Genomic DNA, 19,926 nt, shown 5'->3' on the forward strand with positions numbered 1-19,926 from the left:
ACATCCCAAGGATCACCACATATATATTATATCTGAAATAAAAAGATGAAAGGAAAGATGAAGCATCTATGATCTGTCTCACACATGGCTTTAAATCCTTGCATTCCGAGTCAGATAAGTCGCCACTTTGCTTTCGGACCAAACAGTCTGTAATTTTTAACAGAGCAGCTATCTATTCTTCTAGCCATCTAGTGTTGTCATCTGGGAGCTCACGTCCACGAATTCTGTCATTGATATTACTTTTTAAGTCTCCTCCACAAGGCCTTGCTTTCTCATATATTGCTTTTTCCCATTACACATTCAGACGGTCCTTGAAGTCCACCGTTGACATGTTATCTTCACTACAACAAAAGGGACTTTTTGTCCCATTTTTATATTTGGAACCTTAAACAAAAGTTAGGAACAAGGGCCTTATTTGGAAATTGCACAAAAAAGGGTGTTGGAAAGGAAATTTTTATGCATTTGCCAAACGCAACCTTAGCATTTTAAGTGGGACTTTTTATTCCAGTGGTTTTCACATAAAATCTGGGATAAAAAGTCCCACCCCCTTTTTTTATAGTTGCTATAACGCACATTTAGATTTAGGGTTTCATTTTATATGTTGTCTTCCACCACTCTCTCTCTCTTTCTCCAGTTTGTAAGCCCCTCTCTCTCTCACTTCATGTTCTCTCTCTGTCACTCTCTCTCTCCTTTCCATGCTCTCTCTTCCTTCTCTCTCTCTCTCTCTCTCTCTCTCTCTCTCTCTCTCTCTCTCTCTCTCTCTCTCTCTCTCTCTCTCTCTCTCTCTCTCTCTCTCTATAGATATATATATATACATATATGTTCTCTCTTTCGCCGCATGAAGAACCAGCCTTACCAACCACCTTTCTCCGGTCACGGACGACCCAACGGAGGGCAAGTCTGAGCCTCATACCCTCCAAAACCTCCAGGTATTATTTCATCTTGTTCTTATTTATTTATTTATTTATTTTGCTGAAACTCTGATTCTCAGTCATCGTTCTAGATCTCTCTCCTTCTTTCTTTTCTCAGGTTGACAGAGCTGATTTGTGGCCTTTCGTCGGTCACGGTGCTTCTAGGTTCGTGGTGCACGAAGCTTCGTCATTGGTGGTCCTTGATGGGTTTTTTTTTGTGCTGTGAACCTTTGATGGTGTATTAATTTGTATATTTTGATACAAAATTTTTAGAATCTGATTGTAAAAATTGTTTCAAGGAACTGATATAAATTTTTTTTTGAGTTTTTTTTATTGTATTTATGACTGTTAATCCCGTTTATTTCATAAAAATTGGGATGAAAGTCTCTTCTTATCCTGGTTTTTATGTAATAATCAGGATAAAAAGTCCCCCTTTTATCCTGATTTTTCAAACATTTGTTATCCCACTAGCATATATCCCAATTTTTATTTTAGCAAAAATCGGGATAAAATGCCTTAAAAATCGGGATTAAAGGCCTTTGTTCGGGATTAAAGGCCTTTGTTTGTAGTAGTGCATGTAGGTCTAGTTCCTCCACTTCAATGCTCTGATTAACATGATCCTTTGGAGGGAAGGGCTTTCCATCCTCGAACGTTAAGATCATGTACTTGAGTACGTGGCCATCGTTTTGCACGACTCTGACCTACAGATTGATTGGACGGATTAGCCCTGGGGCATGAGCAATCCTTTCTTTCTATTGGGGTTGGTCGGCTGCTCTTCAGTTGTCCTTTGGAACATTATGTGCAGGTATTCTGGGAGGGTCACCCATTATACTCCTTTTGTATTTTACTGGAGCAAATGGTCGACCTACAAATTGGTTAAAAAATTTAGCAGGAGGGTTTTCTTCTGCGAAGTTAGTTTTTGCTTGTAGTAGTACAAGAGCTTCTTGCATTTGATGTTAAACTTCTTTTTGGTCTGCTAATCTCTTTTCGAAATCTACGAGCTCTTTTTGTAGCTGTATTACTTCAGGGTCTTGCTCATAATATTCTTCACACTCCTTGTTGTAATTTTTGTCGTAGTTACCTTGGGGTCCCCATCCGCCAATACTATGGTCAGAATCTAGTCTCAGACCCAAGTCTTGGACTCGACTCCCGAATCGAACCCCAATCCTTTAGCCTTGGACTTGGACCTCGGTGTCGGCCCTCGGCCTGAACCTAACCCACTTTCTCTCACCTTATAAAAATAAAATTTATAAAACATACATTTAATTTTATTTTTAAAATAAAAAAAAACACACAAAATAACTACAGAACATATTTTTGTTTTTTAAAAATAAAAACTTGATTTTTAATTTTGTAATTATTTAAATACGAAAAGACAAACATATTAGCGAAGGCACCTAAAACAAACATGCCTTGTATATCTCAATAACCTTGATATACAATTCTCACACAACACTAATCTCATTCAATAAGTGTTGGGCAAAACTACAAAGTACAAAACCCATGTGGAAGACACAACACAACCAAACCAAAACCAAAACCCCACACACTTCAAACTTTAACCAATACTAAATACATTAGTTGTGACTAGGACTGGCCCAAACCACACCGACACAATATTTTCTTTTTCTTTTTTTCTTTTCTTATTATTTTAGTAAATAGAATTGCTAAAGAGCACTATTGGTAATTCTCCTGCTTATATTAGTATAACTAAATATCAAATTTCATATAACTTAAGAAAATAATTTTAAAAAATATCGCTAATCAATCGTAGGACATTACCTATAAAAATTGTCAAGCACCATCAATACTCAGTAACAATCGCGTTTAACAAATTATATTATTATATTATTACCCTGCCTTTCTTTTTTTCCATTGCGGCTATATAACACTTTCTGTTCTCTTCTCTTCTCTCTGTACCGCACTCACATATAAATACGTGCTATCCACACACCATTCTTCTTCATTCATTTCTTTCTTCAAACCAAAACAACACCATAACATAACATTGTAAGTATATAACAAACAAACAAAGAAGCTGAACAATTTGATTCAGTTTCTATGGAATTACTAAGCTTATTATTACCTAGAGTTAAACTCTGTGCTACTCTCCTATGTATCACTGCTTCTCTGTTGCTCACCATTGTTAAGGCTGAAGATCCTTACAGATTCTTTGACTGGAATGTCACTTATGGCGACATTTACCCGCTAGGTGTTCGTCAACAGGTACCTATACTCTACTGCTATTATTATTATTATTAATTTTTAATTAATTATTTCGATGTGATGATCTGAATGTACTAATGGAATGGAACTCGATCTGTTTGTTTCTAGGGAATCCTTATCAATGGACAATTTCCAGGCCCCGATATTCATTCGGTTACTAACGACAATCTCATTATCAATGTCCACAATAGCTTGGACGAGCCTTTTCTCCTATCTTGGTAAACTAAAATCACTCTCTATTTCTAATCTTAATTTTTCTAGACTAGATTAATGTAAGGTAGCTTAAGAAAATTGTAGTTAGTGACTTTATTCTCAGATCTGAAAATTTCATAATTGATATTCCCTTTTCACAATTGGATTTTAAATTCCAATAATCAAGGCAAAAATGTAAAGCCCATCCGTGACTCATTTTCCACCTAGGCTATATATCTTCTTGGTCATTATAAAATCGGTTGTCGTTAAACAAAGCCTGGTTTTCCAAGATGGGTCCCACTAATAGTGTCAAAAGTCCAATCTGGACCAGTTTAACATTTCAATAAACCAACAGGATTAATTTAATGTGGTATCATTTTTTTTTTAGTTTAGTAGGAAATATTAAGTATCAATCCATTAATAATAAATAATTATTAGAACAGTGACACTTTGAAGTTCATTTTCCTTTATTTAAAACATTATTATTTTAATGGAGAAAAAACGACAGCTGGTACAAAGGGAAAGAGCGCTAGAATCCAAATCCTTGGTAGAATTATGAGTATGAGAGGTGAAAAGGCAATAGCTTTTTCAATTTTCCAATTTCGATATATTCCTCGATTCCTGCTAATTTGATACATTTTGAGAAAAATAATATATTTATACCTCACTCAAAGTCAATTTTTTTTATTTTATTTTACTGAACATATTTATATTACACTAAACATCCAGATACGAATAGTAGTGTGGGGGCTTATGCCTTCAATAAAGAAAAAATTAGTCTTAAAATATATCACTAGTAGTGTTTAGTACTTTCTATAGTGGGTAATACGTAATGATATTTTTTAAAAATTATTTTCTTAAATTATATAAAATTTAATACTTAATTATACCAATTATAATATATTACCCAATAAGATACTAGACAACACAAAAATCTTAAATCTATCACTGTATACATCACCATTAAGGCCACTCAAAAGACTAATTTAGTCTTACAAATAAATAAAATTAGGTGAATTGTCTCGTATACTATTTTTTAATTTTTTTAATTATTTTTATGGTTTAGGTTGCTCAAATAGTTTCTATGTGGGTTGCGATTTAGTTTAGGTTGTTTCGTTAGTTGCTATGTAGATTTCCGTAAAAATACAAAGAAAAATTACTTTAAAGTGTAAAAATGAAAAGAAAAAAAACCCCATAAAATTATGGGATTATTTCACAAATACACAAAAACAACAAAAAAATTACAAAAATACAGTTTCACAGAATTTTAAATATTTTAATAATTTTTTTTATTTTATTTACAGAAAATACAGTCTTTTATATTGTACTTTTGTTAATTTGTTGTTAATTTTTTGTGATATGTATGTTAATTATTGTTGTTGTTTTTATGTTATTTAGATGCTATTTTTATGTTATTTTTATGTAATTTTCTTGTTGTTTCTATGGAAAAACATAAAAATGTAAAAAAAAAAAAATCTATAAATGTAAAAATGTAATATTTTTACAGAGAATGGTGCTTTATGTAATTATTCCTAAAATTATTGGGTGATTTTCATAAGAAAATGTAGTATTTTTAAAATTTACTAAAAGAATATATGTATATTTTTTAATTTTATTTTTGAGTTCTTAAACTGGGTAGGTCCTAGGCTTGTGCTTAGCCCGCCTTAACTCAAGCCGGCTCTGATCACCTTCTTCGTATTTTTTTATATCATTTAAATAATATATTTATAATACACAAATTAATAAAATATCATATATTACATAATATTTATATTTTTACACTTATAAATAAAAAAAAAATATATATATTATAAAAATAATAAAAAAATTATAGCTAAGCACTAAAACTAACAAATTTGTTAGCTATATTTAGCTAAGCACTATTGATGAAAAAAAAATTGAGTTATTTTAGCTCATTAAATGTGCTTTTATATTCCAGCTAAGGGTGTGCATAAATCAATTCAGTCTAATTAAAACTGATTGGCAAACATTGGATATCTAATTGTGATAGCGATCGGATTGAATGTTATTTTTTAATATCCAATTGAATCGTATCGAATGTTAGATGAAGTGTCCAAAAATCAAATACATCCAATGTTCAATCAACCTCATTATTATTTTCATTTAGTTTGGACGATTAATTAAATTTTATTTTGTTATACTTAAAATATATACATATGCACGTATAAAAATTTAAATTAAAATTTTACTTTTTTTTTTTAGATTGGATCGAATAAATATTGGATTTAAAAAAATGAGATAAATACGATTCGATCTAAAAAATAATAGGTCTAAAATATTAAAAAAAAAAAAAATTGAATCAATGCAATAGATATACATAGAATACATCTAATACATATAACTGATCTGATCGAACATCCAATCGAATGACTGAAATTAATTGAATCGGATAGCATAATAAAATTTAACATCTAATATATAATTAGATGGAATTTGAATATACCTAAAAATATTGAATGCGGTCTAATAAATACTCTTAATCCTGACAAGACTAGCCACAGGATCAAAAGTAGAAAAATATAGCGGTTTTTCGCTTTTATTATTTCCAATTATTAATTTTGGGGAAGAACTTTCAAATTGATTATTATTTATTTATTTGAAAACTAATTCCAAATTGAATTAATATGCGGTAACCTCCAAAAATGAGATGAGGCACTTGCACGGTGGGGTTTACTTTGCACATGCAAATTTGGTAGCCATCAATTCAATTATTATTAGCTGTCTTAAATCTTATAGCTGAAATTTCAACGCATAATCAATAAATGAACTATTTCAGATGATGGGCATAAATTTTGGGTAGTAGAGAAGTGATGTCGTTTTGTGTTGTGGTTATAGGAATGGAATTCAAAACAGGAGGAATTCTTTCGAAGATGGTGTATGGGGAACGACATGCCCAATACCACCAGGCAAAAATTTCACCTACATTCTCCAAGTGAAAGATCAGATTGGGAGTTTTTACTATTTCCCTTCTCTTGCATTCCACAAAGCTGCTGGTGGATTTGGAGGTATTAGAATCCTTAGCAGGCCCAGAATTCCTGTTCCTTTTCCAGACCCAGCTGGTGATTACACTCTTCTTATTGGAGATTGGTACAAGTCCAACCACACGGTAACCCACATTTCCTTATCTATCTATGTGTATGTGATCAACTTTCTTTTAAGTACATTGATAGTTTGAAATTAAATACCACCCATGTTATTTATTAGAAATTAGTTTTAGTGGTCAGTAGGCTAGCTGGGAGGAAAATCACTGGCCTGTGACGTGGTTGTAGTCAGTGGCGTACCAAACATAAAACTAGGGTGCTATATTTTAATTTTGTAAATATTTTTATATTTATACTTTTTTTTTGTATTTTTCTTTTATATTATGTTTTTTTTTTATAAATTTATTTTAATTATGTCTTAATGTTTAAGTTTACTATCCCCTCTAATTATTTTCTCTCCTGCTGAACAAAATTCGTGAGTTCGCCCCTTGTTGTAGTCACAATAAACGTGTTTTTAGATAGACAGTAATAGTTTGTCTTTGTCTTTTTGTCCTAACCAATCTCTATATATTGTCGGTAGAACATTAATTTTCCCATTTTATTCCCAGTTATTTGGTATTAATGTTAGTACTGTTTAGACGTTATAGTTTACACATACTCTTTAAAAATTATTATAATATTGACACTTTTACCTTTCTTCATAGTTAATAAGTTGACCAATACTTTTCGGCTCAGATTTTTCTTTTTTCGAAAAAAGAAATGTTTCAATGATAACAGTTTGATTTGATCAGATTAAGAGTAACTATTTAACCGACATTTGGTTGGTTTTTCTTCAATGATACATTATACTCGTAATTACTAATGCCACTTATTATAAGTTGTTATAAATACTTACGGCAAATGAAAAAAGGAAAACAGAAAAATGTCTTTTTTAAGTGAAACAAAGTCAACGACTCAAGCACTGTTTTAGTGCTAACTGTAATTTTAATTGTGACTTAAATTCTGGATCACTCTAACTTCTAATACTTTATATTTTTGTTTCATTAATTACTTGAAAACTTGCAGATGCTACTAGGTGGCATAATTATTGGAGATTGAAATTTCATTTTAATGGTTTAATTTGAACAGGTCATTTAAGTGATGATGATAATTTTATGTTTGTGTTTGTGTAGGATTTGAAAACCCATCTTGACAATGGTAATAAGTTGCCTTCTCCTGATGGAATTCTCATCAATGGTCGTGGGCCTAATGCTTATTCTCTTACTGTTGACCAAGGTAAGCTCTCAATATAAGCGTCACAATATTCACATGGAATATGCATAATAAGATTTCTCTTAATGAAATAAATATTCCCATTACAGGAAAAACTTACAGGCTTAGAATTTCAAATGTTGGGCTGCAAAATTCCCTAAACTTTCGCATTCAAAATCACAAAATGAAGTTGGTAGAAGTGGAGGGAACACATACACTCCAGACCACCTACTCCTCCCTGGATGTACACGCAGGCCAATCCTATTCCGTTCTGGTAACAGCAGACCAGCCTGGACAAGATTACTACATTGTGGTTTCCACTCGTTTCACCACTGGCCCTGACTACCTCACTACAACTGGTGTTCTTCATTATAGCAACTCTGCTGGCACAGTCTCTGGCCCACCTCCTGGTGGTCCCACCATCCAAATTGATTGGTCTTTGAACCAAGCTCGCTCTATTAGGTACATTTCATTTCCTTTCTCCCTTATCATTATTATTGTGTACCTACTCGTTATCTGATAGGACCATGTATGTGACCAATGTTTAGTTGAGGGGCCACACACATTGTTTGTTGTATACAGTTAATGCATTGCACATCAGCACATGTCTATTATATTGTTTATTGTATACTGTTGTTAGATTGCACATCAGCCCATGTTTATTAAGGCTCGTTTAGTATGCCGTATAAGGATGGTATTGTATTTTAATAGGCCGTATTGTTTAAATAACAAATAACATTATGTTTAGATAAAATATTGTATTATATTAATTCAAGACTATAAAATTTAATATAATGTGAGTTATATTATTTAGTTCATAACAAATGACTAGTATTAGTTTGTATTATAATATTTACAAAAAATTTGTAGTCAACCCCAACCCCGGAAATCAAACACTAATCCCAAATCCTAAACCCGAACCTCAGACCCCGAATACGAACCCCGGACCCTAGACCTCGAACCCAGACCTAAACCTGAACCCGGGGTCTGGTGTCCAAGTCTGGGTCCGGAGTCTTGGTCTGTGTCAGGGTCTGGGGTCTAGATAAGTATCCCTATCCGAGTCTGTTGTTGCACATGTCTACTATATTATTCAATAATGTTTTGGATACCATATGTAATGCAGGGAAAATAGAATAGTAATGGAATATTATGATGCTAAACGTGGAAAGGTTCATTAATTTTCAGGACGAATCTTACAGCAAGTGGGCCTAGGCCGAACCCACAAGGGTCGTACCATTATGGTCTTATACCCTTGGTCAAAACCTTCGTACTTGCAAGTTCGGCAGGACAAATAAATGGGAAGCAAAGATACGGATTCAACAGTGTATCTTTCATCCCAACTGATACACCCCTTAAGGTCGCTGACTTCTTCAAACTTGGAGGCTTCCGCGTGGGAAGCGTTGGCGATAGGCCAAGTGGCGGTGGGTTGTACCTTGACACAGCTGTTCTTGGAGCTGATTATAGAACTTTTGTCGAATTTGTCTTCCAAAACGATGAAGACATAGTGCAGAGCTTGCATTTGGATGGCTACTCTTTCTTTGTCGTTGGGTAAGCACATGATAATAATTTCAATTGACATGTTCGTTTCCTCTCATAATTAGGAATGGCAAAATGGGGCATTGAAATCTTTTATTTGTAATAAATATTTTATTTATTTGATGGCAGAATGGATGGAGGCCAGTGGACACCGTCTAGTAGGGATCAGTACAATCTCCGGGATGCAGTTTCACGTTGCACCACTCAGGTAAAGATATTGATAAGAGAAATGCTAAAAAACACCACTAGTGTCTAGCACTCTCCAAGAGTCATATCGTTATTAGTGCACAATCACAATCCTCTCACAAAACACAATACAATAGCAATCCGAAAACAAGCAATAACATGTGGAACTTAATTGGTTAACTGTGATAAAAGAATATGTGTCATGCATGACAAACTTTATTGGTGAGTGCAGGTATATCCCAAGTCATGGACTGCAATACATGTGGCTTTGGACAATGTGGGTATGTGGAACTTGAGGTCTGAGTTCTGGGCTAGACAATATTTGGGACAGCAGCTATATTTGCGTGTATATACAGCATCAACTTCTTTGAGGGATGAGTACCCAATTCCAAAGAATGCACTTCTTTGTGGAAGAGCAAGTGGAAGACGTACTCGACCCCTCTAAACAAAAGGCAACCAATTTCCAAAGACATCTAAGGTTTAAGTTGAAACTTTAGATGGTGATGATGAAGAGTAGATTAGTAATTGTTGGGCTCTCTTATTACTTCATATTATTGGTTTGGTGCGTTTTTTCATTGTGATATCGATTTAATGCCCGTATGTACCACTTACCACTCTTTCATTATTAGGTCCTCAGCTCGAGGGCACATTCTTTTTCTATATCTAAAATTTAGAATCGATTGTACTGTCCTTTTCATCTTTTGTTTGATGAGTTTCATATCGAATGAGAGGATTCATATTTATAAATTACCAATTTATTCTCATTAAATGTATATTTATTATTTCGTGATACATACATTTCATTCATTTTTCTCTTGCAAATTGTTCAAATTTAGTATTTTACTGTTTTTTCTTTAAATGTATAGAAAACAGAATTGTTATAAAAACTCAAATCACCACTTTTTATCATTTATTTTCCTTTTTTAAAAAAATAAATTAATTAACTAATCTCATTGTTGAACCGTTTTTTTATTATTAATTATTATATTAAAAAAATATAATGATAATAAAGAAAATGACTTGTTCAGCAACATTAAAAAAAAAAATATATATTAATTAATAATATTTCTTTACTTTTCTTTCCACTAACTTTTAACAGCCTACTACTCACTTATCCATTCTCTAATCAATATATCTACAAAAAAGTCTATAAAGAAAAAGAAAAAAAGAGACAAAAAAAAAAGGGAGGAAAAAGGAAAGAGAAGAAAAATAATACCATATATTTTCATCTTTAAGAAAATTCTAAAGGGTAAGTTTTAGGGTTCTCACTTATCTTCTTTTCTTCTTTCATAATTTTTCTTTTTTTTTTGTCCACTTTGATCTAGGCTTTCTAAGCTACAAAAGATCTTCAAATGTGAGATATAGCCAAAGAAAAATAAGAGAATTTAATGTCTCCATGCCGTTATGCTGCCCAATTTTTCATAGATTTTAATGTTTCTCTTTAATTCTCTAAACTTCGAAAAATAAGTCAATATGGGAGTACATAATCAAATAGAATGATAAAATCTTAACAAAAATAAAAGAATTGTTATGCTGCCAAATTCTCATAAATGATTTTTATGTTTCTCTTTGATTCCTTAAATTTTAGAAAATAAGTCAATATGGGAGTGCATAATCAAAGAGAAAGATGAAAATCTTAACAAAAATAAAAGAATTATTATGCTGCTAAATTTCTCATAAATGATTTTTATGTTTCTTTTTAATTCTCTAAACTTCAAAAAATAAGTTAATATGGGAGTGCATAATCAAAGAAGAAGATTAAAATCTTAAAAAGAGAGAAAGGTTATGCTGTTAAATTTACCATAAATTTTTATGTTTTGGTTTGATTCACTAAATTTTTGAAAGTCAATGTGATAAAAATCAAAGATAAAAATAAAAATCTCGAGTAAAGAAATGCCTTCTGCAGTAAAATTTTCACTAAGAAATTGTATAGCCAAAGAAATAAAACTGTTGGTCGATTATTATATCCCTGCTTGAAATGTACAAATTGGATTGACTAAGCTAATACCTCAGCCTGCGAAGTCTAAAAGTAATTCTTGTAAGACAATTATGGTGAGGTGAGGTTCAAAAAAAATAAAGTGAATCTGAGAGTTTAATTGAATGTATGGATATATCATATATGTTCCCTCAAAGTAAATTAATATATGTGTGTATTTCTATTTAAGTATGGGAAAGGCATGCAGTATATATGAATGGATGAAAAAAAAACGATTCACTTCTAATATATAAAGAGGGCTATAGTCTATTAACAGTTCTAAGTCTTCTTTTATAGCCTATTAAAGAACCCATGTCTCCTGCATGTTTTGGTTACGACTCAGAAGGCAAAAAATGTGATCTCTAAATTTAAGTGAGATTATAAATAAGATTTCTTCCTAAATAAATTTTATGTCTCCAAAAAATAAAAGATTAAGAAGATACAATTATATGAACTACGTTTGATTTGATCTTATTTTGGGTACGTAGACAACTTAATTGCTAAAATTAAGTACAATAACAAATCTTCAAAATTTCAAATGAGGTCATTCACTCATTAATGATTCATCTCAAAAATCCTAAATGAGGTTATTTACCTCAAAATATCCAATTGAGTTAATTCTCCACAAAGTTATCGAAGATACAAAATCTTTTAACACTCTTGAACTACGTTTGACTTGATTCCTATAAAAAGATACGTAAGCAACTTAGTTGCTAAGACTAAGTGCAAAATGGTACAAAACACAAATCTTAAAATTTCATAAAAATTCGTATATTTAGGAATTTTTTTCTAAATTTTCAAATAGCAAAGAATTCCTGAAAGTGGCCATCTACCGGAATTTGTAAATTTTCCATAAAAATTCCGGTAGATGGCCACTTTCAGGAATTCTTATATTCAAATTCAAAAATACCGTATTTCAAACTACAAGTGGCTTGATCTTTCATAAAAAAAGTATGCAGGCAGCTCAGTTAATTAAATTGACTGAGTTTAGTTGCAATTCCAAATTCCTCTAATTTTCTCAAAATTCACCTCAATATTTCATCGTAATTAGAATCAAAGGGTGTTTCCTTTAAACGAAATGATTGTAATTAAGAGATTATTCTTATAATCTTAGATTGGTCGAACTAAAATTAATAAACTCTTACACTATAAATTTGGCATATATAAAATTATATTTTACATTTATTTTTAACACTCTAGATATGAAATTTTTGCTTAACACTCATCCTCGTATTCTTCATCTTGTTAAGTAATCACTCACAAATATTTATTCGTGACTTCTGTTAAAATAAATTATATCACAAAGGGATATATGAGATTACAAACACAGCAATAAGATCAAGACTATACATGAGAGTGACATAAGCATCAATTCTCCTTTGCATTTGATATCGTCTATCAACCTTTTGGCTGCGCCACAAGATTATTAGTTGGATGTTTATGGAAGTAAGAGAATATTTGGTAATTAGAAAAGTGTTTGGAACTAACCAAATTGTTACAATACAATTTCAAAATGGAATTGTAATGTACTAGACGACATGTTGTTAACATGTCGTTGAATAACATTTGCTAGGCAACGTGTCATCATTGCCATTTATACACGTGTAACAACTGTATTATACAACGCACTTTTCATGTTCAAATTAAATGTGAAGCTTATTTACACACCTACAAGGCAAGTTATAAAATTATGTAACTTATAATTACAAATTCTCTTATTTAATTTATTTAATCAAATAAACATTCCATTATGAGACTACCTCTACCAAATTGTAATTCAATACATATACATCAAGTGATACACAATTATAATTTAGTCAACCATGTAATAAGATGTGAATTCCTAGTTAATCGTCGTACGATGTATTTTAACATTAATTAGAAATGACATAAGGTTGCGTCAAAGATATACATAGGACGTTAATTCCCTAACAATTAACGTCTCATCGCTACTAAAACAAATCCCTTTCTTGCACTCACATTAGGTGAGTTAAATTTGACTTATTATAACCCATTCTCTAAAATATAAGAAAAATTTGTAAAATTAATCTTCCATCAAATGAGCTAAATTTGAATTATAATACACTTTTTTAACTCAATAAATAATGCTTCAGCACTATTTATTGAGATATAAATATTATATTTATTTATCGTGATCAATAAATTATCTAATATAACTACACTTTTTCCTTTATCTTCCAATACTTCACAAATGTTGAAAGTCATCACCATTTTACACGTAAATAAATCAATGGTCTCTGCAATTTGAACTAAATAAATTGGTCTATTTCAAGAAAAAAAAAGCTAAATAAATTAGTAAACAAATTCAACTTTCAAAAGTACTATTTGAAGACATGCAGGCGTTTTAAGTTTTAAATTGGCATAGGGTGTATAGATAAATCTAATTTTGTAATTATTGATGGGTGTAATTATTATAAAAAGTAAAATTTTAACAAATAAAATAAAGTGTACTTAACATTCGGGTGTAGAAATAAATTTTAGAGTGTAAATATAATACCCCTTGTTTAATTAACGACTCTTCTTTGAAATTTAACAATTTATATTTCATTTTGGTTGATATTTTTGTCGGGATTTACTATAGTTAATATTTCAATTCAAGTAAATTTGGATACATATAATTGGATTACAAATATTACAATAATAAGTAAACTAAAAATGACAAGAGTCTTTCAATTATTCCACCCAAAGCAACTACTCCACCCAAGATGCATCCACCATCTTCGCCATGAAACTATAGCGGTCCGCAGCTTCATCGATCTAATTAAAAAAAATGACTATTAGATATGTGCACGAAATATAAATCTCACAAGGATTACTAAAATATATTTTAGAAAAATAATATTACCATTTTCTTCGTTGGACGCCCAGCTCCGTGGCCTGCTTTACACTCAATACGACCAATAATTGGATTCGTCTGTGGGCTATTCTCTAAGCTCGTGCACAGAACATATTGCATAGTCTGCAAAAGGCAAGGAAAATATACAATCTTACTAGCACATTAAAATTTACTGCTATACAGGAAATTAGTAAATACTTGCCCAATGTTAATCAGCAAAAACATATTATGTCGCCTAAATTTCAGAATTTCACAAAGGGATACTAACCGCCAATAGTTTTAACGAATGTAATGGTACAACACGATCATCATGATCAGCGGTCAACAACATAGTCGATGGGTACTGGACAAGTTTATCAGAGTGCTGCTCCCATGGTCTCTTGACATTATGTAGAGGCGAGTACCTGAAAAATAGACGAAAGGAAAGTAGTAGGTACAAATTTATAGAACAAAAAAAAAGAACATAATGATGCGAATGTATGGTTATAATGTTTTCAAATAACTAGAAAATACAATACTCACTTGATAAGCCAGTGAAACTCTTCCTCCTTGTCAGAACAACCATAATCTGAAGTCCACGCGTGGCCTGAATTTTTTTTTTTTTTTGGACAAATTATTATAGCAAACAATCAGCTGCAGTTTGAACTTATGCACACATTTAATTAGTTGTGTTAAAAGGTGTATATAGACTAACCTATGGTAAACTTGTGGAATCGCAGCATGTCCATTACACCAACATGAGCTAGTGCACAGCCAAAAAGATCAGGTCTCTGTAACAAAATGAAAAAATTTGTTTTGTAATCAACCACGCATAAGTGAAAGAAAGCAGAAAAAACACTGAAAACCAAAATCATGAAATGTCACACCTGATTTATGCAAGCACCAACAAGAAGCCCCCCATTACTTCCACCTTCTATACACAACTTTTTAGGTTGTGAATAACCAGTAGATATGAGGTATTCAGCTGCAGAAATGAAATCATCAAAGCAATTCTGTTTCTTTGCAAGTGAGCCTGCTTTATGCCATTCCTCTCCATATTCTCCACCACCACGAATGTTTGCTATGCAGAAAACAGCACCCAGATGCCGTGAAAGTACGATACGACTTACACTGAATGAGGGGGTTATATTAATATTAAATCCACCATATCCATATAACAAGCAAGGGTGTGATCCATCCAAAACAATATCCTTTCTCGCAACAATGAACATTGGTATTTTAGTACCATCTTTGCTGGGAAAAAAAACCTGGAAACATAAAATAAAAAGAACAAAACAAAATTAAAGCTTCATATATTAACTGAATAAGTTTATCAGAAGTCTAGGCCACAAGAATTACCTGATCAACATGGAAATCTGACCGATCAAACCCAGGAACAGCAATTTCACGAAATACCTTAATTTCTGGGGTTTCCGAGCCTAACTTGCATTGATATATTATACCAGGAGAAAGAAAACTTGTAAACCCAAAGAAAACTATATTGTCTTCACGTCTGGCAGATATCCCATGGACTGTGCCAATGTCAATGGGAAGTTGATGGATTAAGGAACCTGAATTGAGGTCCCTCACCTGCAGAACATACTTTACATCGCTCAAGTAACTTACAATCATTTGGTTACCATTAACAGCACATGCAGATTCAAGAACATCTTTGTCAGATTCTTGAAGAACATCTGTCCAAACTGTTGGTTCCTTCAGATCTACTCTGACTAGCTTATATTTAGGAGCATCTTTATTGGTCAGAAAAGTAAACGATGTGTCATCATTTGCAATGGCTTGATACTGCGCATCAAAATTATCAATAACCTTAACAAATGGTAGCATGTCATTTTTCTCCCTAAAACCTTCTAGTCCATTAGGTAGTGCAGATATGTCACAGTAGTAAAATTTGTTGACTGGGTCACAACCCTCGCTAATATCCAAAAGAACGTACTGCAATAATTGACAGAAATTAGTTTATAGTTCACACTATTTCATCTATGCTAAAATCAATTTATTGTGCACATATGCATGGCATCTTAAAATAAATCTCATAAATCAATACTTCACTAACAAAATATTCAGATTACTAAAACATTTAGGCTATGTTTGGAAGTTGGATTTTGGTAGGGAAAGAAAAAGATAAAGAAAATAGTAGGGAAAAAAGTGTAGAAAATAGAAAAAATCAACTTCTTGTTTTGGTGGAAAGAAAAATTGTACAGAAAAATAATTGATTCAACAAAATTTCCCATCCCATACATAATTTTTTTTTATTATTTTAGCATATAATTACCTAAAAAAGATAAGTACAGTACTACACTAGAGTGCAGATAGGTCATAGAACAACTAATAATTCAAGCCTGAAAGACAATAGCTTTACAATAAAATATAGTGATGAGTACATATCAACAATTCAGAAACAAACAATGATTTCAATCATCACAATAATGGACAAAAAAAGAAATAGTATAGCGTATAGCAAATATGCTCCATCCACATCAACATAAAGAGAATGTACATGAGTTAGACAAAGCTACTCCTACCTTTCCATCATCCGTAACACTTGCTCCAAATAAATATTTAGGATTCTCAGAATCCTTCCAGCATAAAATATCTTTGGATTGGTCCGTACCCAAAAGATGATAATACATCTCATGATAAAGATTAGAATTGGTCTCCGTCCCAGCATCTATATCTCCTTCCCTGAAGAATAAACAACATTACAAATTTACAATTGATTCAATTAACCGTTAGAACCTCAAAATTGTACGTTGAAGTAAAAAAATTGCATGTCACACATAAGAAACCATTGGAATATTTTCTGCCACATAAGGAGCAAAGAACCTGCAATATCCATAAGACATTTTCCAAGGAGACACTATCATTAAAAAACCCAAGACTTCCTAATTTTTTGATGACAAAACTTCGGGTTTTTTTTTTGCTTGAACAAAATTCCAGACAATACATTCAAGTATTCAACAATGTGAAATGGAAAATATAACTTTAAAAAGTAAACATGATTAAAAAGGCATAACATACCATTGAGTGATTGTAGATGTAAGTTTTGAGAGTCCCCATTTTCTTAGTTTTTAGTTGAGAATTGCTATTTTTTCAATTAATAATTGAGCTACATACTTTTTTATGCCCGAACACTACACTAACTGAAGTCATTTATTTATTATAAGTGATTTGTAAAATATTCAACATTATTGTCTTTAGCAACACTTCTGTTTTAGTAGAACAATATTCTCAGCCTTTGGATTCATAAAAGTATTGTATTTTCTAGTTATTTGAAAACATTATAACCATACATTCGCATCATTATGTTCTTTTTTTTTGTTCTATAAATTTGTATAGTCTGCAAAAGGCAAGGAAAATATACAATCATTATTGTCTTTAGCAACACTTCTGTTTTAGTACAACAATATTCTCAGCCTTTGGATTCATAAAAGTATAAATATGGAAACTCAATTTTTATGACCACTTTTAAAAGTATAAATATAGAAAACGAAAATATGGAAACTCAATTTTTATGACCACTTTTAAATTTGACTAAGCTTTTCTTATGGAAATCAGGAAACGTTATTTTTTCATAGATACGCGTCTATTTCAAATTTAGTAGTTTAAAACTCAACAAATAAATAATTATGTTTACTAATTTTATTAACTGGTTTCAGAAAAACTTCCCAGATAGGTTTTAAACGTGCATTTCATTGTAGGCACAAAATGCAATAGGATTCATACTTTATCTATTCTGTAGTACCAGAGAAGGACTAACAAATATCTAACAGCTTACTTTGGAGGTGGGTAACGGCTGTAGAAGAAACCTTTGCTATCATGAGTCCAACTAATGCCAGAAAATTTGACCTGGATAACAGTTTGCACAAATGTTCAGTTCCATTATCATATGAATATCAGCAAGTGCTTATCATTATCCAATTCAATTCAAACTAAACGACGCCAAAAAAAACTCACCCAGGATAAAGTATCAGTTTCGACTCTCTTATCCTCGATACTCATAACTTTAATGGTCACCCAATCGCTGCCACTTGTACTTAGCCCGTAGGCCAAGTACTTGCCATTCTTACTTACGGAGAGAGAACTCAAAGCGACAGTCCCATCTTCGCTAAGTGAATTAGGATCCAGCAATATCTCTGGTTCCCCATCTAAACTGTCCTAATATTAGACAAAGAACAAGAAAATAAGACAGAGCACCATTGCATAAAACTATTTTAAGTATTCATCAATTCAAATCTGGCCAGAGTCACAAATAGATACTAACCTGTACATATAAGACGTCTTGGGCTTGAAGACCGGTGTTGTGGAAGTAGAAGACCTTATTCCCTCGTCTGAAAGGTGGATCATAACGCGGATGATCAAACAGCTTAGTGATTTTCTCGCTAAGCTTCTCCCTCGTATCACAAACCTTAAGCACCGATTGCGTCAGTTCAACTTGTTTATTAACAAACTCTTTCGTTTCTTCAGAGTCAGGATCTTCAAGCCTGAACAACAAAATCAATTCTACTAATCCGAATTCCATCTAAAATGAAATCGTAAACACAACAGAAAAGAACAGAACAGAAAATGTAAAAGATCAAAGTCAACCAAACGAACCAATCATTTCATTGATTACATAGTATTTCCAAGCATTCTTTACATCTACATTAAAAAAGGCAGAGAGTTCAGCAATTACCAGCGATAAGGATCGGCAATCTTAACGCCATGGTAGTCATCGACGACGGAGTCGTCTCTACGAGCAGTGGGGTAGTGCAAGGGTTCGTCCAAGATAGAGAGAGAGCCCATTTTAGGGTTTGAGAAAGAGGAACGAAGCGATTTGAATGAAAGGAAATGCGGTTTGGTTGAGGAAGAGCAGTAATAATAATGATGTGGTGTAGAAGGAAGAAGTGGGTTTAATAATAGAGAAGGATTAAGGTTTGAAAAAGGGGAATTTGTTTTTAAAATGGCGTGGGTGTGGCGAGAGTATGAGAACATTGTACGGCCCCCAATGGCTTCCACACTCTGTATTTGTCCACCTCTAAACTTTGGGCTAACTCATGGATGTTGTCATTCTTCTTTACTATGTCGCCACCATGCTCTTCCCCCTCTCTTTTAAAAAAATCTTTTTCTTTTTCTTTTTTTTTTGTTTTGTTTTTTCTGAACAATGACCAATAAATAATCAGTAAAGATAAGATGAAAAATCATACATGTCTAGAAGTGTCTGAATCTTTTATGAATTTGGCTTCTATTTCCCAAAATCTGATGATGAAACCCAAAAATTTTCTCAAAGAAACTCCAAAAGTGTATTATTTGGGTTGGGCTTCATTCTGTAGTTTCGGATGATAGTGAAGGCTTCTTCTGGGTCATTGCTATGCTCTCCTGAGGTTTGGACTTCACTAGTTTGTCATTCACATAGACTTCCATGTTCTTTTTCAGGACACCCTTGAACATTTTGTCATCAGTCTTTGATATATTGCTCCGACGTTGTTGATCACAAAAGGCATCACAACATAGAAGTACACTCCTTTATCTGTTTGGAAATTAGTATGTTCTTAGTCTGTCATATGCATTTTTATTTGATTGTAGCTGGAGTATGCGTCAATGAAGCTTAACAGTTCGTACGTTGATGTGTCGTCCACCATCTGATCGATTTGTGGAAGCCAAAAATAATCATTTGGGCATGCTTTGTTCAGGTCCGTAAAATCGATGCACATTCTCCACATTTTGTTTGGCTTTGGGACCAATACTGGATTCGCTAGCCAAACCGGATATAGAGCCGCCTAGAGGAACTCTATAAAAGTTAATTTCTCGACT

The 19,926-nt window shown here is 32.4% G+C and overlaps 2 protein-coding genes across 2 annotated transcripts; one reads left to right on the forward strand and one right to left on the reverse strand.

The window, feature by feature from the left end:
* Positions 1–2,644: 2,644 nt before the first annotated feature.
* On the forward strand, positions 2,645–10,094 carry LOC115714099 (L-ascorbate oxidase homolog). The gene is made up of 8 exons (XM_030642643.2): positions 2,645–3,137; positions 3,246–3,355; positions 6,186–6,456; positions 7,504–7,606; positions 7,693–8,044; positions 8,768–9,130; positions 9,248–9,326; positions 9,537–10,094. Exons 1-8 carry the CDS (start codon positions 2,973–2,975, stop codon positions 9,747–9,749), a joined length of 1,656 nt encoding a protein of 551 aa, XP_030498503.1. The 5' UTR covers positions 2,645–2,972; the 3' UTR covers positions 9,750–10,094.
* A 3,727-nt stretch (positions 10,095–13,821) lies between these two features.
* Positions 13,822–19,550, reverse strand: LOC115714106 (uncharacterized). The gene is made up of 12 exons (XM_030642654.2): positions 18,809–19,550; positions 18,398–18,617; positions 18,091–18,291; positions 17,912–17,982; positions 16,659–16,818; positions 15,475–16,068; positions 15,003–15,383; positions 14,831–14,906; positions 14,659–14,722; positions 14,405–14,540; positions 14,146–14,259; positions 13,822–14,057 (listed from the first exon to the last, which is right to left on the reverse strand). The coding sequence occupies exons 1-12, from the start codon at positions 19,105–19,107 to the stop codon at positions 13,992–13,994; spliced, it is 2,382 nt and encodes a 793-aa protein (XP_030498514.2). The 5' UTR covers positions 19,108–19,550; the 3' UTR covers positions 13,822–13,991.
* Positions 19,551–19,926: the final 376 nt, after the last annotated feature.

Source organism: Cannabis sativa, chromosome X, assembly GCF_029168945.1.
Source record: "Cannabis sativa cultivar Pink pepper isolate KNU-18-1 chromosome X, ASM2916894v1, whole genome shotgun sequence".
In the NCBI taxonomy this organism is placed as follows: domain Eukaryota; kingdom Viridiplantae; phylum Streptophyta; class Magnoliopsida; order Rosales; family Cannabaceae; genus Cannabis; species Cannabis sativa.

Bases quoted from the DNA above. Each gene is read 5' to 3' on its own strand.
- LOC115714099 (XM_030642643.2), top strand. From the start codon at position 2,973: ATGGAATTACTAAGCTTATTATTACCTAGAGTTAAACTCTGTGCTACT. The intron at 8,045-8,767 runs GTACATTTCATT...ATTAATTTTCAG, and splicing joins AACCAAGCTCGCTCTATTAG to GACGAATCTTACAGCAAGTG. The intron at 9,327-9,536 runs GTAAAGATATTG...TGGTGAGTGCAG, and splicing joins TTTCACGTTGCACCACTCAG to GTATATCCCAAGTCATGGAC.
- LOC115714106 (XM_030642654.2), bottom strand. From the start codon at position 19,107: ATGTTCTCATACTCTCGCCACACCCACGCCATTTTAAAAACAAATTCC. The intron at 14,907-15,002 runs GTGTGACATTTC...ATTTTGTTACAG, and splicing joins TTGGTGCTTGCATAAATCAG to AGACCTGATCTTTTTGGCTG. The intron at 14,058-14,145 runs GTAATATTATTT...TTTTTTAATTAG, and splicing joins GGCGTCCAACGAAGAAAATG to ATCGATGAAGCTGCGGACCG.